The sequence below is a fragment of the Podarcis vaucheri genome, assembly GCF_965113315.1.
Source record: "Podarcis vaucheri genome assembly, chromosome: 5".
In the NCBI taxonomy this organism is placed as follows: Eukaryota; Metazoa; Chordata; class Lepidosauria; order Squamata; family Lacertidae; genus Podarcis; species Podarcis vaucheri.
This window is the reverse complement of record NC_138763.1, coordinates 73,086,665-73,114,151: the sequence shown is the minus strand read 5'-3', so window position 1 is coordinate 73,114,151 and position 27,487 is coordinate 73,086,665. Positions and strand designations below refer to the sequence as shown.

Here is a 27,487-nt window from a genome sequence, read left to right as displayed (position 1 = left end):
GTATTGGTTTCAAATGTTTGATACAAAACCGCCTTTTACCAAATCCATCTAGCCTCAATATTCCCTACTCTGGCTGGCAGGGGCTTTCTGGTCTACTTCATTCCTGCCCAAGAGCCAATAACTGGAAGTGGTGGTGGCTTGAATACTGAGGCAGCATCTGTCCAGGTGTGTTCTACCTCTGAGCTACACCGTCTTTCTACATTGTTAACTGTCAATCCCTCCCCCTGCCCTAAGGCTTCCCCACCAGCCCCAATTCTAGCAAGAGGCAGTGTGCTCAACTGCAAATTCTCTGGTACCCTAAGAGCAAAACCCGTCTGCATCAAACAACTCTTTGCAACCTACTTTTCTTCTGAAAGAAAAAAAAAGGTTAGAGGCTTTGATAATTAAGTGGTATATAAATCCTGTTAAACAAATGAATGGCGGGGGCAGGAGGATGGTCTGACGAAGTTTGCACGCTACAGACGGGATAATCTGCCAACCTGTCAAATCGATGTGTCACATGCGCGAGGCATACCCGGTTTCTCTCTCGGCCTCCAGGGGGCGCCCTCCGTTCGCGCTGCCCGCCCGGTCCAAAGCGCGCGCACTCCGCTCCCCCCCCCCCCCCGCGCTGGGTTTGCGCATCTGGGCTGCTGAAATTTCCTGTGAGTTTTGCAACTCCCTCTCGGCTCTGCTTCGGGACTGCCCAGCTCCGGGCGCCAGCCGCTGGAGAGAGACCCACCCAGAGGGGAGCGGCGAGCGGAAAAGGGATTTATTATTACTGTACTATTCTTTCACCTCGCGCGGCATGGACCAGGAGGCAAGGAAGCGGCGAGTCCCGCCGCCGCTGCTCTTGCTGACGCTTGCCTTGGCTCTCCCTCGAGGTAAGGGCAGGCGGGGAGCCTTGGAGGGCGCAGCTGGGTCTGCACCAAGACCCGCGCATTTGCATTCCCACTGGGTTGGCCTGAGGGACAAGGATTCCCGACGGGGATGGAGCCTTCCCCCCCCCCCACCGCTCTGCACCCTTCCCTGGAGGCTACCTGGCTGGAGAGAGGCGCTTTAAAAAGCAGCGAGGAAGGTTGCTGCTAATATGGGTTGGGTTGGGGGGCAGGAGGGGTGGGGTGGGAGGAAACCAAATGGAGTTTCAATACCTCGTTGAAGCAACCTTCCTCCCCTTTCCTTGCCCCCCCCTTCCTCGCTGTGCTTCTTCCAGCCAGGGCAGGTGAGTGGGTGGGCATCGTTGGCTTATCCCACCTCCATCCATCCCCAAACGCAGGCTGAGTGGGCTAAAAGCAGGGCTGGTGACTCTGAAGTATTTGCAGGGTGCAGTTGTTCCCAGGCTGGTGGTGAATGAAGTTTGTCAACAGGTGAGGGATGTTCCAAAAAGAGCATCTTGGTGGCCCACAGGGATGCCTGTGCCAATCCGCTTGTATGAGTTGGAAGCCTTTGGAACACCCACACACCTGTATCCTTACCTGCTTGGCTGTGCCTTTCTGGCTCTAGAGCTGCCCAGTAAAAAAAAACCCAGCTGTGTACATATTTGCATGTATGGGGTTTGAAGTCCAGAGTTGGCTACAGACCAACTTTCAGGCCTTCAGCTGGGGTTTTTTTATATCCCTCAGGTAACTTTACTGCAAGGCCGCTATGTCATACGTGATGCCTAAAGGGCTTTTTGCTGAACACGGTGGAAACAGGATCGTGTTTTTCCTGGTAACGGGGGCTCAGCTGAGATCACTGAAAAAATATTAAAGTCATTGATGCCTTGCAAATCATGTTTTAAGGGAGAGGAACAGCAAGGGAATAACAAGATTATTTCGGTTTACAATTGCTCCTCTCCTTTGCACAAGCTGTTGAAATAGTCAGCAAGTTAGCTAGCACAGTCTGACAGACAGCAATGGGCTTGCATCTGTGCAAGGTTACATCTTTGCTTAGCTGTGAATTCACTTGGTGGTGTTGAGCAAATAACTGTCTTTCAGTTCTGCATGTATAAATGTAAATATTAATATTCTGCTTCTCAAGAGTTTTTATGAGGCTGAAGGAACTTTGAGTTAAAGGCATCTAACCGACAGATAACAAATAACATTATATAGCTCTGAATATTTGTTTAAAATGCAAAGAAAAAAGCTGCTCCCCCCCAAGCAATTATGTATCTGATTGTCAAATTTCCCAAGAGGTTGAGAAAGAGCATGATGATGAGAACTGTGTAAGAAGGATGAGAAAACTACTTAACAGTGTCAGATCAATATTTTTCCTAAGGTGAGAGCATCAAACGCTTCCCCGGTGCTTAAGACCATAGAATCATAGAGTTGGAAGAGACCACAAGGGCCATCGAGTCCAACCCCCTGCCTAGCAGGAAACACCATCAGAGCACTCCTGACATATGGTTGTCAGGCCTCTGCTTAAAGACCTCCAAAGTAGGAGACTCCACCACACTCCTTGGCAGCAAATTCCACTGTCGAACAGCTCTTACTGTCAGGAAGTTCTTCCTAATGTTTAGGTAGAATCTTCTTTCTTGTAGTTTGGATCCATTGCTCCGTGTCCGCTTCTCTGGAGCAGCAGAAAACAACCTTTCTCCCTCCTCTATATGACATCCTTTTATATATTTGAACATGGCTATCATATCACCCCTTAACCTCCTCTTCTCCAGGCTAAACATGCCCAGCTCCCTTAGCCGTTCCTCATAAGGCATCGTTTCCAGGCCTTTGACCATTTTGGTTGCCCTCCTCTGGACACGTTCCAGTTTGTCAGTGTCCTTCTTGAACTGTGGTGCCCAGAACTGGACACAGTACTCCAGGTGAGGTCTGACCAGAGCAGAATACAGTGGCACTATCACTTCCCTTGATCTAGATGCTATACTCCTATTCATGCAGCCCAGAATTGCATTGGCTTTTTTAGCTGCCGCGTCACACTGTTGGCTCATGTCAAGTTTGTGGTCAACCAAGACTCCTAGATCCTTTTCACATGTACTGCTCTCAAGCCAGGTGTCACCCATCTTGTATTTGTGCCTCTCATTTTTTTTGCATAAGACCAGTTGAGTTATTGTGGCATCTGAGGCAGAAAATACCATAACCACCTTTCCCTCCTTGGCAGTAAAAATGCCACAACAGTTCAAGTACCGGGCCAAGTTCAAACTGTTACTACTTATATACAAAGCCTTTAACATCTAGGGACCAGTTTACCTGTGGGGTTGGTTGTCTTGATCCATATGTGCCCACTTGACTGTTTTGATCTCCAGAATGGGCAACTGTTCCAGGTAACACATAATACTACTTACACTTGGGAACTCTCTGCCTATTGACTCCTTTTTGGCACCTGGTGGTTGTAGGTTACCCATGACTTATTCCCATAAAACACGCAAGCCTGGTAGACCTTCATCTTGGTATTGGTTGTTAGCATCACATTCTCCCACACCCTTTTAGACAGGTGAGCCACTGCCATAGCTGCCTTGCCAATACGCTTAGTACATAGAGAATCATGTACTAAATACTTCCTTTTTGTTTGCCACTGGGTAGTCTTGTTGAGCCACTCATGGAATAAGCTCCCTTATCTAGAAAGTTGGAGAAGCTCTATACCTTCAAATCCCAAATGTGAAAAGCAGTGGAAAGCATTCTGAATCTTGTTGTTGTTGTTTAGTCGTTTAGTCGTGTCCGACTCTTCATGACCCCATGGACCAGAGCACGCCAGGCACTCCTGTCCTCCACTGCCTCCCGCAGTTTGGTCAAACTCATGCTGGTAGCTTTGAGAACACTGTCCAACCATCTCATCCTCTGTTGTCCCCTTCTCCTTGTGCCCTCCATCTTTCCCTACACCAGGGTCTTTTCCAGGGAGTCTTCTCTTCTCATGAGGTGGCCAAAGTATTAGAGTCTCAGCTTCAGGAATCCCATTAAACTGATTTTGTATTCGGTTTGCTGCCTTTTCTATTTCCTAGCAAGAAAGACTTCTTCATTAGAAGTGACACGCCTTGCATCCTGACACTTAAAAGTGCTGGCTGAAATACAGGAAGGACGCCCTTGTGCGACTTCCTTATCATGGTCCATGGAAAGGGAAAAAAGCCCCTTCACCGAGGGCATGTTTACGCTGTGTAGCATAAGGAACTACTTCATTAAGAGTTGCGCAATGGGTTCCGCATTTATTCCCTCTCCCTAGAGGGTGTGCAAACAATAGCTCTGGACAGGGAGCCGGAGCTCTCTAAGAGATATCAGAAAATTCCAACAGAGAATTCTCAGCATCTTCCTGGAACACAGAGAGGAAGCTGCAGCATTCATTCTATATATTAATGATAGAGAGCCAGTGTGGTGTAGTGGTTAAGAGCGGTAGATTCGTAATCTGGGGAACCGGGTTCGCGTCTCCGCTCCTCCACATGCAGCTGATGGGTGACCTTGGGCCAGTCACACTTCTGTGAAGTCTGTCAGCCCCATTCACCTCACAGAGTGTTTGTTGGGGGGGGGAGGAAGGGAAAGGAGAATGTTAGCTGCTTTGAGACTCCTTCGGGTAGTGATAAAGCGGGATATCAAATCCAAACTCTTCTACTCTTCTTCTTCTAATGGCAAAGTCGTTTTCCAAGTGCTGAACTTGAAGCACATCCACACCCGGGAGGAAGATATCGGCATGCCTGGGGGAGTTCCAAGGTTTGCAGAAATATAACATATATTTAAGGGGAACAACTTAGGTGGGCAAAAAACTCCCAAGAACAGTTCAGCGAAGTCTGTGTATGCTCAGTGGCATAGAATGCTGACTGACTGCAGGTGGTGGAGGAGGAACAAGAATATCCTTTAAGAAAGCAGGTGTTTTCTTGTTTATGAGACAGGTGCCGTAGGAAGATGAACCATTTTGGGGGGAAAGTGGACTTATGCTAAACTACACACAATGTTTTCCCCAATTCCTCCCCCCTCCCCAAATTTTAAACTATGTCTTCTGTGTCATCTAAGTGAAAACTGATGCCATTAGTTTACTGACGTCTGTTACAGGGGAAGTAATAATTGTGGCTGCAAAGGAGCTTCCAATAAGCTGTGCAAATATCCCCCCCCCACTGCTATACAGTGTTATCAACTTATATGCATGGGTTTCTTCCCCACCACCCTCTTCTGTCACCCTGAACTGAGATACCACTACCATATCATGCAGTGCCACACAATGTTGCTGTATTTAGACAACACCAAAAAAAAAGGTTAAGTGTTCGTTGTAAGATATTTGGTTGATAGTCACACAGGCATTTTGACATTTGCCTTGCTCACTGCCATTTAAATATTCTGACATTTACGTTTAATTAAGCCTAAGTCAAGGAAGTGAAATCATACTGTGTCCCAAAGATCCATGGAATATTAGCATCATCTGTGTTGCATTATTCGGCGAATTTAAATGCAATTAAGTCAGAAGTGGTGGGAGGGAGGCATGGTTTCACCTAAGACCTTTGTACCCTCATTTATGGTTAATTGTTCAATGAATTAATCATCAAGTTCACACACTCCCTTTTTAAAGTCAGCATATTCATTACTATTCCATTGCTTGCTGTCCATGCCAGTGGGTGAAGTTTGACAGAAGATATCACGGGAGTGGGTTCCTCACCCTCTCTCCTCAATCACTCACTGCTCCTCAAATTAGCCTAAAAAATTAAATTGCATTTTAAGCTTCTTTTTAAGTGTACAAGATCTGTAATAGTGAAAAATTTTTTAGAGCTTTCTGCAAATTAAGGAAATTCATCTGTCCCGGCCAGGGTCTTTTCCCCCACCTGGAGCTCACAGAGGCTCAGCTCCAGCACCTCTCAGGTGGGCACCATTGCCATTTGAAGAGAACAAGGGAGAAGTTCGTGGTGAGCTCTGGCACCTCTTTTTCTAGAAAAACAGCACTGCTCCCAACCTTCTCCAACTGTAAATTTCAATATAAAGTACCCAGGGATCCAATCATATTGCTGAAGGGGGAGCGGAATCCATTTAGTCTTGTGCCTTTTTGTTGTGCTACCTCAAATTTATCCAATAGTCTTCTACAGTGTTGGGAAGATTTGAAGGAAGTACAGTGGTACCTTGGGTTACAGACGCTTCAGGTTACAGACCCGGCTAACCCGGAAGTAGTACCTCAGGTTAAGAACTTTACCTCAGGATGAGAACAGAAATCGAGCGGCGGTAGCGGGAGGCTCCATTACCTAAAGTGGTACCTCAGGCTAAGAACAGTTTCAGGTTAAGAATGGACCTCCAGGACGAATTAAGTTCTTAACCCGAGGTACCACTGTAGACAAAAACCCAGCATGGGGTGACAGGGGGGCTGCAAGAAGAGGCTTGCCTCTTCATGCCATTTCCCCCCCAACCCTCTTCAATGACTTAGTGCTGCAGGTCTTTCTCCTGCAGCAGGAAGTGCTTGGTGAACTGCAGAATTACTCTGCCTCTGGGAGAGGCAAGATATGAAACTTGACAACAACCTGCACACACCTTAAAGCGCTAGCCATAAAAACCCAAAACAGGATGTTGCTGCAGTTAATTGAAAACATATTTTGTTGTTAATACCAGCAGACTCTTCAGATTTTTAAAAGCCAGAAGTTACTTAACCACATAGATTAACAACAAAACAAAAGGATACTGCAGTTTTTAAAAAGTTGGTGGTTACAAAAGGGATGGAACACATTAAATCGGGGCAGGGAAGCTTTTTCAGAGCCAACAACCACAACTGCCTTTTTGCGGCCACATTCTCCTGGCGGGCAAGGCGAGAGGCAAAAGTGGGAAGAACAATAGATGCAAATTTTATGTTTGTTACAGTAGCCTCTTGAGACACACGGATGCCAACAACTTCAAGAACAAACACCTGTTATTCTCTTCTCCATCGAAGCAAGCTAGAGACATTATCAAAGTTCAGATTCCAGTCAGGCAAAAGCACTTAAGGAAAGTGTCAAATAGGGATAGCTATGGGTGTGGCCTGAGGAAAATGGGTGTGTTTGAGGGGGTTTCAGACAGACAGGCCTGGAGGGTCAGATCCGGCCTCCCCAAGCCTCACCCCTGTGCTAAATGGATAGCCTTGCTGTACGCATGCTGCATTGAACTATTTCTAAGGCAAATTACACCAATATACCACTTAGGGGTGATAGATGTATCCAAATATTGCAGCTGACCTGAATGCAGCTTTTATGCTGGCTGTCCCAAGTACTGAACTGATCCATGGCTGTTTATCCACCCACCGCCTCTCAGATGGCAAAAATATGAGTCAACAGGCAATCCTAAATATGCATACACTTAAATGAATTAACATGGAAATATGCAGCTGTTTTATATCCCTGCAGGAACTGACAACCCTTCTAAACAATCCAAATCAATTCCACATTAAGAGCCGCAGTTTATCAAGGTTCTGTGAACTACTCAATAGCAAACATTTGTCTGCGGTGATCCCTCCAGATGAATTTTTTTGTTTTTTTACTTTAAGAACTCTGAGCCTTAACTGTTTCTAAAACTAAATGAGTTTTTAGCAATTTGGCCTTGAGGGGTGAGGTGAGGCCAAGAACTACAGCTGTTCCTTTTTTAAAAAGGAAAGTGGCTCTATTTAGGAATGTGGGTGAAGGTAGACACAAATATCAGCAAGCATGTCTTAAGACACTCACGCTCTGAATGTCTTCAAGTAGAAATGGTCCAGTCTCTACAAAACACTCTGGCTCATAGCTCCTCCTCCTCCTCTTCTTCTTGGCTCATGTTTAAATGATTTCAGTGAAATGTAACTGTGAACTTTACAGCAGTTTGTGGCATCAGAAATATATCAGGTTATAGGCTTCTGAATGAAAAGGTCTGTTGGTGCTGTTGCACATAAAGGTGACCACCAATAAAAATATTCTGTGATCATTTATTTTTACTTTAATAAACGTACAGTTTCATTTGCACCAGAAGCCCCTGCTTCATTTACCAGAATGTTGCACTCAGTGCAACTTTGTGAGTCACATTTTCTCTCGTGTAATGGAAAGAATAATGCCTCTCTGTACTTGACATACTAAGTTGAATCTCTCACATGCTTCTCTAACATTCTGCTTTCTTCCTGCAGCACAGTCAACAACCTTTAAAATCACCACTCCTTACGCGCTCTATATCTGCCCTGAGGGTCAGAAGGTCACCTTGACTTGCAAGCTCAGTGGGTCTCTGGCATCCCATCATGATTCCATTTACAAATTTTGGTACTTCAGCAACCAGGGAGACCAGAGCTGCTCCCAGAAAAAACACGTCCGCAATGTCTCAGCAAAGGAGCTGCATCATGAATCAGAGAAGCACAGTGGGCAGCGTGTGAGCCACCATGGTTTGGAATTCTCCTCGGATCACCACGGGACGTTTTATGTCACCATGGCAAACCTTACTCTCAAGGACAGTGGGAACTACTGTTGCTACGTGGTAGAGGCTGAAAAGGAGCACAACAAAGCACGTGCCAAGCAGCAGGCTCATGGTTTCATGGAACTTCGGATACAAAAAGGCAGGTGAACTTTGTACACAAAGCAGATATAGCTAAAGCCATATTTTCGCCTGTTTCATATTCTCCTAGAATCACACATACAAACCTATTGGCATGGATGGTCCTAACTGCATTCTACTGAGTCACATCACTGGCCCATCTGGTTCACTGTTGTCTACACCGAATGGCAGCAGCTCTCCAGGGAGCCCTAATCTGGAGATGCTGGGGATTCGAACCTGGGACCTTTTGCATGCAAAGAAGATACTCTTATCACGAAGCTACATCCCTTCCCTCAAGCCTAAAGTGCTTAGTTATGTTCAATAATTTCAATTTTGCATTATGTGGAAAGCTTAGTCGAATGCCATCCTAACAATCAAAAACTGTAGACTACCATTGCGGGGGGTAATAAAAAGAGAAACCTTAGAAGTGAACCAAACTAGGGACACTTCACACACACACACACACACACACACACACACACACACACAACACACACACAATCTGACAGTGATGAAAATTTCATTATCTGATGGTTTTTCAGATGTTGCTCCATTTATAGGCTTGCCCATTCAGAGTGAGTGCAATGTTGATTCAAGAAACTTTGACCACACTGCCTTAACTGGCTTAGTGATGCTGTCACACAACTAACTGATTGGCTACATAGTATGACATCATCCTAACCCATGATTCCTGATAGGCTAAAAAGATTATTCTCAGGAAGATGAAAACATCACCCTAGTAGCAGCATGCTTAAAAACAGAGCACAAAGTGAATTTTAAAAGTTCCCTCCCGAATTTCTTCCTGTATTTTTAAGAATTGGGTTGCAACCTTATGCATGCTTTGAAGTTATAATAAGAGAATCATATATAATCATTTTAAACCAATAAAAATTTAGGAAGTCTCCCAAGACTTTGGGATTTCTCCGTTCTGTAGCAACTGGATATTCAGACATAATGCTAACTCGGTTTAATGTTACGAGAATGAGCCTAGCCTCCCCTAGCCTCATGCTCTCTTCTCTTTCCTCTCCTCCAGCATAGCTGTGAGGGGAATATCAAAAGCCTTTTTAATATTTTGCTTTAGATTAATCGGTTTAGCAAAGCATGTCATCTGAACCTCAAACTGTGGTTCATCTTAACTTGTGAAAACAAACCAGTTTCATTAACTCTGATTGGACGTTTATCGGAAGGGAAAGCTTCCTAACTCCTCCTCGTGGCCACATGGGGGGAGGAGGTGAAAGTGAACCAGGGCGCTATGTTCATTCTCACCCAAACCAGCACATTATGTTCGTCCCTTTTTCAAAAGACCGCGCAAGAACTGACTTTCCAAGAAACTAACAACTATTTCTTTTATTTTACAGCAAACGCTACTTTCCCAAACTGCACGCTTCATTCTGCTGCCAGCATGGAGAGTGAAAGTAAGACTACCTTTGCAATTCAAGACAAATCGTTCTCTTTAAATGAGTGCAGATTACATATTCTGTTTCTGTTTCTTTATTTGGTGGTTATTTATTTATTTATTATCTCATTACCTGTCTCCCTGCACTGCCTTACAGGCTCAGACTTGACCACCTTGTCTAATCACCCATATTAGCCATTATCTCCTCCATTCTTTAGGCCTCATCTGATTTATTGCTTGCATGCATGTGAAGTAGCTTCCTGTGCACTATTAATCCGGTGGTTTCCTGCTCATCTCAAGATTCATATCTTTAGCAGCACCTTTTCTGAACAAACCTTCACTAACTTTTCCCTAACTCTCCCCAACCCTGCCCAGTTTATTTGCCTGCCCCAACCTAACATTTCCTTGCCCCATACATATTTATTGCAGACTGTAAGCCCTCGAAGGCAGTGCCTAAGGCATTATTGGTGTTCTATATATGTTAAATATTTGCTCTCTCACTTCAAAATGCAGCACAGGGGCTTGGTGGGAGGCATACATCTATTACAGCAACAGAGGGTTGCAAATCCTAGTTGCACCTTGCTTTTGACGGGACAGCCTCTCTTTCCCCAGGAAGAGCTGGTTGTAACTCTGGTTTATATTTTAGTGGAACTGCTGCATAGGAAGCTGGCAGATACAGAGTCAGCCATTGGCCCATCTAGCTCAGGACTGTTTACACTGCTCCCGGTTGATTTCTAGGGTTTCCAGCAGGATTTGTAGAAGGTGTCCTTTCATACTGCAATCACTGAATCATTGACATCAACTGATAGGAAGTGCCTACAGAGGGTGGTGAATACAGCACAAGATATTATGGGCTGTCCCGTGAATCCGCTGGATGAAATAGCGAAAGAACGTTGCCTCAGGAGAGTAAGGAAAATTCTCAGGGATGATTCACACCTTGGCAGGCACTTTCTTGATCTCCTGCCCTCAGGATGAAAATATAGAAGCGTGATTAGTCGCACCAACAGGGTAAAGAACAGCTTCTACCCGTGGGCTGTTAGGCTGCTGAATGAAAAGATAACACCAGGGCAACTGACTTTCGGGTTTGGTGGGTGTGCGTCAGTAAACGAGGGGAATTAAAACTAAGAGAGCTGAGTGGGGGTGCTCGTGTAATCACACTGTATACAAGTTGTACAAGTGACAATAAAGTATTTCAATTTCAATTTCCTCAGTCACAGAATCATAGAATCGCAGAGTTGGAAGGGACCCCAAGGGTCATTTGGTCCAACTCCCTGCACTGCTTGGAAATGTCCCACCTAGAAATATCAGGGATTGAAGCTGGGACCTTCTGCATGCAAAGCAATGGCAACTGCTGGCAGCTCTTCCTGATGATTTAGGCCAAATATATATGTCGATTATTGGCATCTAAGGCTCTCTAGCATCAAGCACAAGGTGGAAGAAAGTTGCCATGTTGTAGTCCTGCTACAGTACATCATTTCATATGATGTACGTGGTTACATTCATTCCCTCTTTCCAATGAGTAACGTCTTCATAAAGCTGAGCAAGAACTAACCTGGAGAAGTTCAGGGTTCAATTAATAGTGCGTATGAATAACAGAGGGCATTTGCAAAAAAAGATCAGTCAGTAGCATGTCATGAAGGGCAGGTTCTCTCTAATTTGTCTTAACCTATTTGCTCCACACCTTGAATTTGTCTGCAAAAGAAAATTTGGAGGAAGTATTTGTTCCAAGTTGCTCACGAAGGACTAGAATCAAAAGTCCCCGGGTAGTAAAACCTTTGTGTTCTGATCTGCAGAGTTTGTTCTCATCAGTCATCATTAGCTGTATGGTATTTGAGCTTCTGTAGAAAGAAGCTGATCCCTTGTGACGATCTCCAAACAACCCAGTGTAGTTGGGAAACAACAGGGACTTGGACAATGAAATAAGTGGGCAGTTCAAGGAAACAAAAATAAACGGAAAGGACATTTTAGTATTTGTGCTGTATGTGGATATGCTTTGTTTGGAGAAACAGTGCTTTCATTTAGCAATGCCATACCTTGGCCTTACGGTAAGACTGCAGTGTTTTCTTAATCATTGAATTGGAGGGGGCCCTTAGGATCGTCTAGTCTAACCCCCTGCAATGCAGGAAAATGCAGTTGTCCCATACAGGGATCAAACCTGCAACCTTGGCATTCTCAGCATCGCACTCTAACCAACTGAGCTATCCTTTCTTTTTGTTTTCACAATATTGATGACAAATTTATAAATATGAGCTCACATATCTGTGGTAATGGCGCCACAGGTGTTTACAGATCGTATATCATCATTGAAGACAAGACTGCATGAGATTAGTGGAACTTCTGTGGAACTTCTGATAACAAAACACTTTTTGAAAAAGGGAACAAAAACAACCTGCTGTCAGACATGTTCCTAAAGCAGCTCTGAAGGTCCTAGTAAAGTTGTACCTCCTAGCCAAATTTAGGCCAGGAGCTCACGTCTGCTTTCTTAGTTTGTCCTTAATGGCTCAGGGTGGGAGCTTTAAGAACGTCTTTGTTCTACACTATATTCCACATCTTCAAAAACAAAGCGTCCATTTCCCACACATGCTGGGAAACATAGCTTATTACCAGACTAGAGGCAATTTTAAATCTCTGGAGATTTCTAGACAACATACATAAAGACAGAGCTTGACTTCCTACAGTTCCAGCAAACAGCACTGAGGGCCAATTTATACAATCACAAAATCAAGGGAAGTTTTTCAAGCAGCAAATGAGTCAAGTTGCACGTTTCAGTTGCCACCACCTCCCTTTCCAGGAAAAAGTCTCTAGGAAAACATCCCCTCATTGACATGTTCCTGTATTACACATGCAGGAGATCTCATTTTTGTGGAAAAATATGCAACCCTTCAAATTGCAGCCTGATGTGAATCTAAGGAAGTTTTCCACCCTTCCTCATGGGAGTTGAATAAACAGGTCTTGACTCTTGTTCTGCATCTTACACATATTACTGAACTTATTCCAGCCCACCTAATTCTGACACTTTTCTTCTCCCTAGAAGTTTTGGCATCTTGCTATTTATTTTGTTCGCTAAATATGTGGTATCTTTAATTTTAAAACGGACCGGAGAGTAGAACTTCATATTGTTGCAGAAAAACCAGACAAACTCTGAGCTTCAGGTTCTCACTGTTCACTAACTTGGCTGATTCATTACTGGATGAATATACTTGTCATAGGTGCTGTGGAAGCAGCTCTGTGTGAATGAAAGCTGCTCTTTCACTGCGATTCGGCAATGCTTAGAACATTTTCCTCCTTTCTCTTTCTCAGTCAGACAGCTGTGTTTCAACAAGTCTAACTCATACTAGTCATATCTGTTTCGAGACAGATCTGTCCTGTCTATAATCTAGACACTATTTAATATCTGTAAATAAAAATAGGCTGCTGGCATGGAATTTGCATTTACCTATCAGGCTTTGGGTTTCACTGCCTTGATTAAATCTGCACAGATGCAGAGTAAATAGTATTTGCTGGACTAAAACACAGCTTGCCAAGTCAAGTTGTAAGTTGATAAAGCTTTAGGAAGTTGTGGTCTAGCACATGAAGCAGAGAGCTTTGCATGCGATTAAATGCCATTAGCTTATCATGAATCTGAGCCCAAAGGGCGATGAAACTACCAAGTGCCTTTGCATTGACTTTGGATCAAGTCCAGTATTTGCAATTACAGCAGTGTCTCCCCCCCCCTTCATTTTGTACTGGCAAAAGGGGCTGAACAAAATATCTTGTTCAAGCATTTTTGAAGAAATTTGAAATACCCTTCAAAATATCATACATAATTTTTTTAAATTTCCCCAAACATGCCAATTTGAGTAAATAAATACAAGTAGGCATCTATAATAAAATAGTAATAATAGTAATAATAATAATAATATTTTTTTTCTTTTTATTAATACCCCGCCCATCTGGCTGGGTTTCCCCAGCCACTCTGGGTGGCTCCCAATAGAATATTAAAAACATGATAAAACATCAAACATTAAAAACTTCCCTAAACAGGGCTGCCTTCAGATGTCTTCTAGAAGTCAGGTAGTTGTTTATTTCCTTGACACCTGATGGGACGGCATTCCACAAGGCAGGCGCCACTACCGAGAAGGGGGTAATCTGGTAATCTGGGGGATAATCTGTATGTAGCTGATGGATTTTCGTTAATAGGGAAATATTCATTATTTAAAATTATATAAAATGAGTATTTTCCTATTATTTACATATGCAGTCCCATTTGTATGCTGGGATCACATAGTGAGTTTATATTTAAATTTGTTACGTTTTAATCAAAATAAAATGTTTAGTTCCCTTTACACCTAGGAAAGTTTCTTGCTAAACAATAACCAGTGGTGTTTATGTATTTTGGACCACAAATGATTAGAACTGCCATCTTTTTCTGGGCTCCAGTGCCCTCTAAGCTGCATAACAGGTGTAACATCAACAAACTGAGCTCTCATTATTAAGTAGTGGATTGACAACACAGAGATTTCTCCAAGTGGTTCTTTATAGTAAACTGGAACTGAACTGAACAGCAAACAGCTCAGCCAGCCTGCTTTTATAGGCAGCCGTCTGTCAACATTGTAACAACAACCACCCAGGGTTTCCCGCCTAAATTAACTGACGTGGACCTGAGTGAAAACTATATACATGATACCCCTGGTGGCCAGGGTGAGAACTTCAATACATAATACTCTCACTTCACAGAATCATAGAATTGTAGAGTTGGAAGGGACAACCCCCCCCCCCCCGGTAATCCATTCCAATCCCCTGCAACGCAGGAATCTCAACTAAAGCATCCATGACCCAAGGCCATCCACCCCTCTGCTTAAAAACCTCCCAAGGGAGACTGTTCCACTGTCAAACAGCTCTTACTATCAGAAAGTTCTTCCTGACTTCATCTCCACGTCAGGAGTAACCATACCTCTATAACATTTCAGTCTGACAGAAAGCAGTGCAACTATACGAAGAACCCAGTAGGCAATAATATAATTGCCCTAGGTTTATATACAACTACATTTGTTATCTTTCTCAAATGCTTGAGATATTTCTTTTCATCTGAATAATGATTACAGTCTTGTAAAATTGTTAAGGGACATTCGACTAAATTTTAATGGAGCACCACATTTCTGAAATAATGAAAATCCACTTCGTTACACAGGAATATTATTATACTGTGGCAAAGGCAACAACACTTTAGTACTGTATAAAGGAATTGCTTTTCTATTCAGGGCATTTTGGCCTCATATCTAAACCACCAAGTTCACACCCAACAGCCTCCAGCAATGATAATAATCTTTCTGCTTGCTTGATGAAGTGACTCTCTCTGTTTCCTTGCTCTTTTTCAGATGTCACAGCAGCTGCACTTGCAACAGGGGCCTGCATTGTGGGCATTCTGTGCCTTCCCCTCATTCTGCTCCTCATTTACAAGCAGAGAAAAGCAATCGCTAACAGGCGTACGTATCAAAACGTTTCCCTCCCCTTCCTCACCCCGCCCTGTCTTGATTCATTTCTCCTTAACAGGCTTAGTATTTGGTGCAAAGTGACACACATACGTATCTGGTTCTTCTCCTCTGTCTCCTTTCAAGAGCACGGGCGCTAATATGAAAATATTTAGAATCATAGAATCATAGAGTTGGAAGAGACCACAAGGGCCATCGAGTCCAACCCCCTGCCAAGCAGGAAACACCATCAGAGCACTCCTGACATATGGTTGTCAAGCCTCTGCTTAAAGACCTCCAAAGTAGGAGACTCCACCACACTCCTTGGCAGCAAATTCCACTGTCGAACAGCTCTTACTGTCAGGAAGTTCTTCCTAATGTTTAGGTGGAATCTTCTTTCTTGTAGTTTGGATCCATTGCTCCGTGTCCGCTTCTCTGGAGCAGCAGAAAACAACCTTTCTCCCTCCTCTATGTGACATCCTTTTATATATTTGAACATGGCTATCATTTCACCCCTTAACCTCCTCTTCTCCAGGCTAAACATGCCCAGCTCCCTTAGCCGTTCCTCATAAGGCATCGTTTCCAGGCCTTTGACCATTTTGGTTGCCCTCCTCTGGACACGTTCCAGTTTGTCAGTGTCCTTCTTGAACTGTGGTGCCCAGAACTGGACACAGTACTCCAGGTGAGGTCTGACCAGAGCAGAATACAGTGGCACTAACACTATTTGTGCTATTGCATTAATGATACCAAGCCATTTACGGTGAAAGCAGAATTGCTTCTGGGAGGTCATGTGTGTGTCTTTTGAAGTATTATGCATTGGTGATAAATTTCACGGCAATGGCAGTAGTCCTTTCATTGGCTCCTCCCTCTCACATGCTGGAGTGAGCAGGGCCTGTTTTGCTTCACAGTAGGCAGAAGGGAAAGGCAGCTGAGGGGCTTGCAGCAAAGTTATGTTCTGCATCCCATTTGCTGCTGGAGAGCTGTTTAAAATATATTCATGAGCTCTGGATTTGAACTTGGAAATCCTAAGCGGAAGTGAAGTTGTGTGGCGTGGCACAGCACTGATTGCTTTGAATACAAAAGCAAAAACATTTCCATAAGCCATTTCTGGCCTTTTTTCTGACTTACACCACTTCCTATTGCCCACAAGAAGCAATGAGCAGAAAGCTGCTACATACATTTTATTTATTTCACAACATTTATATATCAGTTGATTGCGGTAAAACCTCAAAGTGGTTTGCAAAAAGAATAAAGCTATAAAATTGTCCGTAAAAGCGGTTAATTGAGTATTTTAAACATTCAGAAATCATTAAAACCCGCAATAAACTTAAGACCAGATTAAAACACACTTGGGCTTTTGCATGTCTGGATAGGCTTGTCTGAATGAAAATGTTTTTAGCAGGCTCTGAAAAGAGTACAGCAAAGGCACCTGCCTAGGGTCGCCATATTTCAAAAGGTGAAAATCTGGACACAAATGTTGCTGAGCTTTTTTTTTTAAGCAAAATCACACACAAAATTGATGTATTTGAGCTATTTTTTTTAGGAAAATCAGCAAAAACAGCATTGCTGACATGGGTTTCCATGCACCCAGATTTTCCCAGACATTTTCCTGATTTCTGCCAAGACAGTGCTTCCGACTGCAATATTCCAGGTATGTCCAGGAAATTCCGGGCATATGGCAACCCTACAACTGCCTGACATCAATAGTCAGGGAGTTCCAAAGTGTGGGTACCACAGCACTAAAAGACTGAACAAGTATTATGTGGCATCTGTAACTGTGCCAGCACCACAGATGAAGCAGGTATGGTGATCTTGCAAGGCAACTGGTCCCAAGCTAGTGAAGGCTTTTTATGCCAATATAAACTAGGCCATGAACTTGGCCCAGTAACAGATTGACAGCCAGTGCAAGGCTCCGAGAAGAGCGCTTATATACTGATAGGTTCTTACTCCTGCCACAGCATTCAGCAGTAATTACAGCCTCTGAGTCAAGTGTAAGGGAAGCCACCCCCCCCCCAATATCTTACAGTGTTTCCGTTGCTGAATTAGTTTAAATAAAACAAATATTTGTGTGACGTCTATTCTGCCCCAGTTCTGCGTATTAGGAGTCTTTCTGATCAAAAGCCAACATTCCAGCTCTCTATTTAGCAGCCTGTCAGCTGCTTTCATGTTCCAGGCATAGCAGCCTCTCTCCTCGGACTCCTGTTTATACACATTTCTCGGAAAATAGATGGCTGGGAGGAATTGGCGGAACGAAAGGGCAGGGTTGGTTAACGAAGCACTGCTTGCTAAATTGTACTGGGGTGTGGCACAGTGCTCTGTCCCTACTTAGAAATTGCATCATTTCTGTAATACTGCGTTCATATTGGGCCAGGATGCTGCTGCGTGTTTTCTTCTTTCTGAGTTGCATGGAGCAACTGTGCCTGCACACAGGCAACTAGAGAACCGGGAGTGACTTCTTCCTTAGCACTGTTCTAAGCCAAAGGGCGATGTCTCACTACAAAAGAAAAATGAGCCTCTCTTCCTTTTCGTAATGCCAGTTGCTTCTGTTACTTACATAAACTAATGATGCAGTAAAATTAGCTAGAACACACCAAACATTTCTGTTTCACTCCCTAAGGGAATTTTTTTTTAAAGTGCGAAATTATAACAGGATAAGCCTTCGCCTTTCTTAAGTGTAAATAGATGCACACTCATATACTGACAAACAATTTATGATCACTGCAGAATTTGGCTCGTCTGAATTCTTCCAAAGTTCAGGGCATTTTTTACATATAAGGCTTAGAGAGGCTTGTAACTTAAATCTGTCTACCCTGGGTCAAATCCCCATTGGGATGGATTGCTTTGCCTTGATTTCAGGACATTCACATTGGAATGCACAGCCAGTAGGGCTAATGCTTGGAAATACATTAGCTTGAGGTGTGAAAAAGACGTGTGTTCTTTAAACTGTGGAACAACATTCTTCCATTTCATATAAATATCACAGTTTCATTCAGTATGAACAGTGTGGTTAAATTTCAGCAGCTGCTTGGTTCCTTCTACAGCGTAACTGTAAGAAGTAGAGGAATGAAAGCACTAAAATCTGGAGCTAATTAGACTAACTAATGTACAGTTCATTGGATTTTTTTTTATTTCCCTCATCTTTTCAAACCTCATTTTAGGCACTGAAGTGAGATATATCCAGTGCTTTTCTGGAGGGGGGGGTGGTATGCAGGGGTCCACATACCCCTAAACATTTTGTGAATCTTTGTACTTTTGTCCATTTACTGTATTTATTTTCCCCAATTTGAACTATAAAATGGTGATTCAAAATGAGATTACCCCTAAACATTTTTAAAAGAAAAAAAAAAGAGCACTGGATATATCCCCCCCAGCTCCATTTTAATACTACCCTAGCTGCTTTCATTGTGCAAAGTTCCAGCAAATGTTTCTTGGGTGTAAGAATTCAAACACAGCGGATTGCCTCACATTCTGAGGTTCAGAACTCTTACATTGCAGAAGTTGCGAAGTACATCAGAACACAGTGGTTGCCTTCCAACAGATATTGTACTTTTGAGGGGATGGGAGGAGGCGAAACGGGGAACTTCTTCAATTCCACTGAATTACCACGACACACTTGTAGCAGGCAAAACATACTCAATGACACTCCTTCTGTATTGCTTGGAGGGTGATTCCCACACTAAGAGTTCTCCGATCTTGCTACCGCCTAGGAGCCAGAGGTCTCAGAGAGAGCTAACCTGGCTAGTCTAAGAGAGCTTCTATTCCACTTTCATTCTGATTCTTCTCTTCCTTGACTAGAATGAAGCAGATTTCAATCAAATGTCCATTGTTAAGTCAAGAGCTATATTCAGGAACCAAAGAAGAAAGGTGATTTTCCTGAACAGTTTAGGTCCGTCTTGTGCAGGTTGACTAAGCAGTCTCTAGAGGACTGTCTTGCAGGCTCTGCCCAATCTAGCTGCTGTGCGATGACTGAGTCAGCTGACATGGCCTAGTCTCCCCCTGTCTCCTTAATAATCTTCAATCCACTACACTGATGCGCATCAAATAGGCCTAGTTGAAGGTAATCAACTAATGGATTCCTCCACCCTCGGAAAGGAAAGGAAAAGAAAATAAGACGGTTCAATCTGATCTCTCTTTAATATTAGGGCTTGGTTTCTGGGAGCTCTACAAAGAAAATACTGTCTTCCATTTCAGTTACACAATGAATCTAGTTACTATAAGTAGCAAATAAGGAGGAAGTTACTCTTCTTATAAAAACAGCTGCTTTTAGACTCAGCAAAGGACTAGTGTTTCAGTTGCTGTACAAAAAAATGTGTAGAAGAATGAAGAAAATGCTAGCAGGAAATACTAAAAAGTACAAACAGAGGGAGAAGGAGAGAAGCAAATTTTGTCAAATAGAAAAATGAATGTCAGCAACATATGCAAGTTGGATACGATCCCGTTTAATTATGCCAAACAATTTCTAGTCTCAAAATAAATTGCAGAAAGACCCCGATTTTTAAAATGTATTTTTTAAAAAATTCTTTTTGAAGAATTGTGAATACTAAGGTTCTCTGAAAGAGTAAATTGTTTAATATTAAATAATCTGAATATAAACACATCAGTCCTACAGTTAAATATCTAAACCAATACAGTGACTTCAAGTTAAAAAAGGCTTTTAGATATAATTGAAGAACGAATATGGCAATTTCTCTCATACGAATATGTGCACTCCAACTACTAAACAGAGGCATTTAACGGTCTTCTCATGAAAATAAATCTTTCCAGTTTACTCAACAACTTAACAAATATTGCTTCACCCTATTAGTCATTCTAGTTGTTTGTGACATTGTTTTTGTGAGGGTGAGTGCACCAGGGCCAAAGCAGAGTGAATCAGAAAAAGAGCATTACACTCAAAAGAAAGAGAGACAATGATGACCAGTGCACAGGTTATTCGATACTCATACTTAACGGTAATTTCACAAACTGCAATGGCTTCTGGTCCTAAGTGTCTCAGGAATCAACCACCTGACGTCACAATAATATCGAGTGAACCATTTTCGCAGGGGGTGGTTTGAAATCAAACCACATAGGCAAAGGCACATACTCTGCAAGCCTCAATGATCAGCTGCACAGGGACTGCAAACAGCCTTTTGGTGCAGCTGCAGCTTTACCTGCCCCCACACCTGTACGGCAGGTGGACATGGCTTGGTCTAACAGGCAGGCCTGGTGGGCCTATTAAGGACTGTGGGGTGGAGGTTCCCAACCTCTAGTTTAGAAAACGCACGAGGGAATGCCAGTGGAAAGATCCATTTAAATTAGTGTTTTCCTCTCCGATGCCTCCTCATTACGTAAATCGCTGATTTAAATTACTTTAAATCCACCCTGATGGGCTGCTTCACAAAGTTCTGTCACTGTATTTATGGCAAATACATTAACCGCTTGCACCAAATCATGCTACCCTACCAGAGAAGAAACTCCCTACATCCAGAAAGAGAAAAATCTCTCTGTCTAGGAGAACACACAGCTATATGTTTATTTGTTTGTCCTTACAGAATGATAAAATATGTGGTTCCAGAACTCCGCTCCCACCTGTCCCACAAGCCCCTTTTGCCAATGCGTCTCAATCCACCCACTGCAGCAAAAGCAGGATGTTAGTTTCTTTGGTCCAACTACAGGCAGAGATGGAAAGGGGGCAAAGTGGCTCTAGGTGCATTGTCCCTCTTGTTGTTTTATAGCTTTAAAGGGAAAGCCTGTCTCTGAGTCGATACGTGACAACCCTGTCCAATACACAGAGTTTAAGGTGTGCTCTGGATTTCCTGTGCTACCAGCGGTTAGCAATTGCAACATGGTCAGAATATACTGCACACTTACTTGGAAGTAAGCTGTATTGAACTCACCTGTGTAAAACAGGCGTAGGACTGGTCACGCTTTTAAATCAGAAAAGTTGGTAATGCTTTCAACATTTAGAAAAGTAAAGCAAGCTAGTTCCTTTTTTAAACATTTAGTATACTGAATATTTTTGTAATACGAGTAATAACATTACCAAACTTCTCGGTAATTTATTTTAAAGCCTTCATTGGTGCTGTTTCAGGGAAAAGGTATTCAGAATCAAGCTCCCTGTGAAGTCATGTGCCTTTTATTAGAGTGACAAATTGCAACACATTCCTGATTATTAGCTCTAATACGTATTTCCCCCCAAATCCCTCTGCTTGGTGAAGGCAAGTTAGCAACTATTTCTGCCAATGCAGATGTAACACGGTTGTGTTAAGAGTTTACAATGGTGCCTCGCAAGACGGAAAACTCGCTAGACGAAAGAGTTTTCCGTTTTGGAGGTGCTTCGCAAAACGAATCTCCTATGGGCTTGCTTCGCAAGACGAAAATGTCTTGTGAGTTCCTGCGGGTTCCCCCCTTTTTTCTAAGCTGCTAAGCCGCTTATCAGCTGATCCGATAAGCTGATAAGCCGCTAATAGCCGCTAATAGCGCTAATAGTGCTAATCCTCTAATCCGTCAATGGGCTTGCTTCGCAAGACAAAAAAAACGCTAGACAAAGAGAATCACAGAACGGATTCTTTTCGTCTTGCGAGGCACCACTGTACTTGACTCCCCCCTTCCCTATTGCATGTTTGCTATTCCTTCCGGAAAGTATTTGCTAGGCAAATCAGAAAACAAATTACCCCATCCCCATCAGTGGACTTTGGGCTTTGGGTAGACTTTGGGCTCTCAAATTTCAGTGGTGCTCTGTGTGATGCTACAATTTGATGCCCTCCCCCCATTTCTCGCTCAGTTTACATCAGTGTTGTAGCACCCCTGTGATACTGCCAGTGGCATAGTGTGGGTTTTTGGTGCCCGGGGCAGGGGAAGTGTTGTGTGCCCCCCTGGTGGACTGGACAGCTGGGGTGGAGGCATGTGTCCCAGCCCTGAAGGCCTGGCAAGGAGTTGTGGCTTGCCTCCCCACAGCTTTGGAAGGCAGCATGAGCTTAGCCACGAGGCCTCAAGTGATGGGGGCACTTGGTTGCGCCCTCAGAATTTTGCACTCAGGGCCACTGCCCCTCTGCTCCTCCTATGCTATGCCACTGGGTGCTGGCGCCCAGTACTGCTACACCAGCCACACCACCCTAAAACCACCTCTGTCCCTGTTTATACATGGTCTACTTCTGTGCCCGCTGGAACGCATAATGCTTACTTGTAACATCACAAAGCACCCTTTATCGCAGCAAACAAGCTTGTTTTAATTCTGTGCTTATTTGAACAACATCTAAAAAACACACACACCCACACCCTCAGCTGATGGCCTATTAAGCAAAGAATCTCCCATTCCAGGTGTTCATATGCTAGAAATATTTCCCTTCTGGAAAAAAAAATGTGGTTGAAATAAAATTAGGATAATATGCATAAATATATGTTCCTGCACAAACACATGCAAATATATATATATTTAAAACCCTTGAGGTTTTTGGTTACTAAATATGAGAGCTTCAACACTTGAAACTGAAAATCCAGGAACAATTCATGAATCAGACTTGAATGGTAACTGTAAAGTTTCTCTTTTATGTAGCAGCTCAAGTAAAGGAGCGCAGGAGGAACTGTGGGACCAAGACCCCTGTATTATATGCAGTACATTTTGTTAGGATTTAACTTTTGCTTATTCATAAAAATGTTTTCACTAGAAAGAAAGAGGATGAAATAATGGACAGAATACCATTCCCGGCCACTGCTAAACTGCTTATATCTGGTATCTGAGTGCCATGTGGATTAATAGTTTCCACTTCCCCAGTCCAAATCACCAAGCCAATAAGCGTCACAACAAAAGAGAAAGGAATTTGTTGCTTAGGAAAAGCAAAGCAAACAGTCACTAAAGAGGAATAGGAAATGCATATCCTTATATGCACCATGGCCTCCTCATCCGTAGGATAGATCTCTTGAATAGAAAAGACCATACACTCAGCTCAAGAGGGATGGACAAAATTAACTTTGGGTTTCTTCTATAACTAAAATTCTATCACCTGAATTTTTTTAAAATGTGAAATAGGACTGCCTAGGGAAATGTCACAGTAACAACACTGCATTCCTTTTTTGCAGGTGCTCACGAACTTGTCAGAATGGAGAGGTGAGAAATTCTGTTTTACTGTATTGCTATATTTTTACTTTGGAATTTGGCTTAGGGCACACAATAAATCAAGAGAGGTTGAAGCATCAAGAAGTTGCGGTTTAGCAACAAATAGGATAAAGCAATTAATGAAACCACAGTAACGCAGCAGCCTAACATGATCAAATGGCAATCCCAAAAAGACTTCTTCAGAAAAGTCTGAAGTCTTTGTGTCTTAGCAAGAAGCCTTGGTAGAAAAGGAATTCAACAGAGAAGACAGCCCCTGAGGAAAAGGCTCTCTTCCTAATAGGTGCCAAATGCACCTCCTCAATGTTGGTATCTGAAGTAGAGTTTCTTAAGTTGATATAAGATGCCAGTGCAGTGGAGGTGAAGACATGTCATATGGATAGAATAGTTCCTTGAGATACCCTGAGCTAGGACATTTAGGACTTTAAAAGTTAAGGCAGTTGGATCAGTACTCTTGGAACTAGCGTTATATAGATTCCATGTACTCTGTCCCAGGCTTGCACACTGCTAAACTTAGTTGCACATTACGGATTTATGTACATACCTGCCTGATCCAGGCTTTCTGAACCTCATCCTCTAAGCCAAATAACACAACATTCCCAGTAGAATATAAACTTTTACATACTTGATTTTTTTGTTCTGAAAGAGAGCTAACTGGTAAGAAGCCCACCTAGCCAGAGGACGATCTAACATGGTGATAGATCTAGCTTTACCAGTCAACGGGTTCTTCTGTTGCTTACATTAATCAAAATATGACCCCTTCATAGTTCTAAAATGGATTGTCTGACAGCATTAAATGTGTTACGTGTCCTGCTCTGCAGGTTTTGCTTGAACCAAAACTACCTGGATGAACAAGACACTGAAAGATGGAAATTAATTTTGGTGTCACTACTGAGACCACAAATAGTTACTTTGCCTTTAAGAAATGAATATTTTTACAGTGCTGGAAACTTGGCTTTTTAAAAGGAATATTTTGAGCAAAAAATAGACTCTCTAATTGGTTTGTAGCTGACTCAGTTCTTAGTAACCACTGAAATAGTCATTCAGGAACTACCGAACACATCTTACTACACACCAGTTCTTCTCTCCTAGATATAATAAAGACACAAGTAGCAGCAATCTAAACAGAATTTGTTTTCCATCTAAGTAAGAGGAGAATGAGAATGAGACTTGATTCTGGTCTGGTTAGTGTCTTGAACCTGTGCTTTTCCTTTCAGCAACACCCATGGCATTGAGAATCCTGTCTTTGATGACGTTCCTACCATTAATTCGGAGCCCAAAGCCAGGCCGCAATTAAGCTACATGGCTAGCCGCCAACTATCAGAGTCAGGTCGACATCTTCTCTCGGAGCCGAATACTCCCCTCTCCCCTCCAGTCCCGGGGGACTGTTTCTTCCCAACACTGGGTAATTATTCATTTCTCTCTCCCTCCCTCTCTCGTCAGTTCCTTAGCTAGCAGTATGTATGTGTGTGTGTGTGTGTGTGTGTGTGCCAAATGCTGGTGGAATAATTTCCTTTTCAGAAGTTGCCCATGGCCATACATTTGACTACACGTCCAAGATCAAGGGGATGGGGAGTGCTGTTTGCTGCAACGCTACACGTTCTCAAACACCTTGAGATCAGATAAGGGAGGAAATCACGAGATGAACAGCACCCTTTGGCTCCCCCAGGAGTGTCTCTTATCAGTTTTGTTTCACTTATGGAAAGCCAGCAGCTGGAACTCTGGTCTGAATCCAGACTCAATCCCCCTAGCGTTGGCAGGGAGGGAGGACTCTGGAGAACCTGAGATGTTTCCTAACCTCTTGATTGGGGTGGTACTGTGGCTTCTAGATACAAATGCTGCCTGCTATGGCTCCAGAAAAAGGCTTTTATATGCTATGAATGCTAGCATAGAGTGGGAAGCAACCTGCATTCTCACTCACCGCATTCTCCTTTTTTCTTTGCTTTTGGGAGGGAGGTGAGAAGTAACCAGCTCAGAAATCTTTACAAGGGGCAGCAGACATTTAACTACATATAAATAAGTTTGCAGGCATGAATATACAGGGGGGAAGTGGAAAAAAGGGAACTAATCATCGCTGTTTGTTTTTCAGAGCCTGTTCCTGACTCACCAAACACGACAAATGCATAATAAAGTTTTCCAGGAAGAATGTCTTTCATGGAATCTTTGGCCTCAATTTGGACAAGGGTTTGCCTGCTGCATTAAACAAACAAACAAACAAACAAACAAACAAACAAACAAACGAGAAGGGGCAGTGGATAGGAAGGAAAAAAAGCTTTTTGAAGACTGTTTCTAAGGGGAAGAAAAATGGTGGTCTCTGAGGCACTTGGTGCTTCTCCTAACTTTCACTTACTACTCTGTTCCTTAAATACAGTATATCAGGGCAGAAAATAAGTTCTGGAAGAGGCTGAGGTACTGAAACCTTCTAGGATTCTGATGGCTTTTTCTTTTCACAACGTTGATGATTTTACGAACAAGTGCCACATATTTTAAAACAGGTGTATGGTTTTAATACACCAGGACCATGTACAAGACTGGAGAAGAGATCAAGAAGATTTCTTAATTCTAACAGGAACAGGCCATGGGGAGGAATTATGAGTATTACCACCATTTGCCTTAAAAACTGAACCGAGATTTTAACACTTTCCTCCATGGAAATATGGACTAGATTAAAAAAACAAAAAAATTCAAAGCTTTCTGTCAGAAAAAAACCATCTTAGGCGTTCTAGGTCTTTCTTTATATGAATTGTATTGTGTATACATATAATTTTAAAAGCGGTGCTTTGCAACAGAATTTACTTGTATCCTGGCTTTAAAAAAAATTACACATGAAAATCTCACAGTACCTGGCTGCAGTCTCAACTAATTTTTCCTTCTTAAAACATCGTAATTTTTTTTTAGCAAATTTGGCTCTGAACCTTCTCTCCGAATTCTATGAATCAGTCTTTTGATTTTCTTTTTACTGCTTGCGGCATGGTACATGCACAACTATGAACTAATCAGGGTGGTGTAGCAAATAGTCAGCGGAGCACAAGCATGCCAAACTATCAAAAATTAGATCTAATGTCAAATCTAGTCTGTTGTTGTCACAAAACAATTGAGACCTATTTTAGAAATTTGCCCAGGATGTGGATTTCGCAACACACTTAGGACCTGACTGTTGTGACTTTTAAAAACAGATCTGAAAATTAATGTTTTGGTCTAATCCAGTTTCTATCAAAACTGCAGTGGTTATCTCTCAAAGACATGAGGCTATATTCCAAATGCCTTAGCTCAGAAGCATGTTTTAACCAGCTCCCGTTAATCTGGTTTCATAGTCTATTTAGCACATCCATTGCAAACAGTGGAAACTGCAAGGCAAGGCATCTCAGGCTCTTTGACTGATCATATCATATTCATTAGCAGATTAAGCCCTTCCAAGGCATGTGGGTTTGCAGAGAGGAACTAATGCTTCCATTTCCAAGAGAGACCTCACATTAAAAAAAAAAAAGTAATATACGAAATATGTAGGTTGTAATTATTTTAAATACATTTATAGGAATAAAAACCATTCCAATAATTTCTAAATGATGCTAAGAGATACATGCATGCGACTCTTAATCTCAGGGTTGGGGTTTGAGTCTCACGTTGGGCAAAAGATTCCTGCATTGCAGGGGGTTAAACTAAATGGACTCTCATGCTCCCTTCCAACTCCACAATTCTATGATTCCCGCCCCACGTTCAGTAAGTAAGTTATTCTGGAAAGTTGGAAGTTAGGACGGATTAAGAAGAAAGTTAAGGCGCTTTAAGAAGAAAGATATTCATTGCTTGCCATAGATGAGAGAACACAAGGAGTTTGACTGTACAGATCCTCCAACATTTTAAATACATATGAATTAAGAACAGAGAGTGAAGAAAAGAGAAAGCAGGCTTATTAATGACATGAGCAAAGACCTTACTCTTTTAAATTCATCCTGCTTGCTCCTGTCTAGTAGGAAGCGGTATAAATGTGTGTGTGTGTGTGTGTGTGTGTGTGTGTGTGTGTAAAGGTAACTGCTTGTGTAAAGGTCTGGGAACGGCTTATCCTACGTGAATACACCAGCTGCTCTGATAGTACCTCTGAATGTTTTTTATATTTGTGTTTTTTTTTAAAAAAATGTTCTGATGAGAAAATAAAAGGTTTATTGTG

The 27,487-nt window shown here is 42.6% G+C and overlaps 2 protein-coding genes across 2 annotated transcripts in view; one reads left to right on the top strand and one right to left on the bottom strand.

Annotated features, from left to right (window-relative positions):
• Positions 1–27,487, bottom strand: part of CDH23 (cadherin related 23) — a 402,434-nt gene that overhangs the window by 52,313 nt on the left and 322,634 nt on the right. The window lies entirely within an intron of this gene.
• VSIR (V-set immunoregulatory receptor) lies at positions 621–27,487 on the top strand. Its single transcript, XM_082222257.1, has 7 exons — positions 621–860; positions 7,987–8,406; positions 9,743–9,799; positions 15,138–15,245; positions 23,289–23,316; positions 24,540–24,727; positions 25,412–27,487. Exons 1-7 carry the CDS (start codon positions 785–787, stop codon positions 25,447–25,449), a joined length of 915 nt encoding a protein of 304 aa, XP_082078383.1. The 5' UTR covers positions 621–784; the 3' UTR covers positions 25,450–27,487.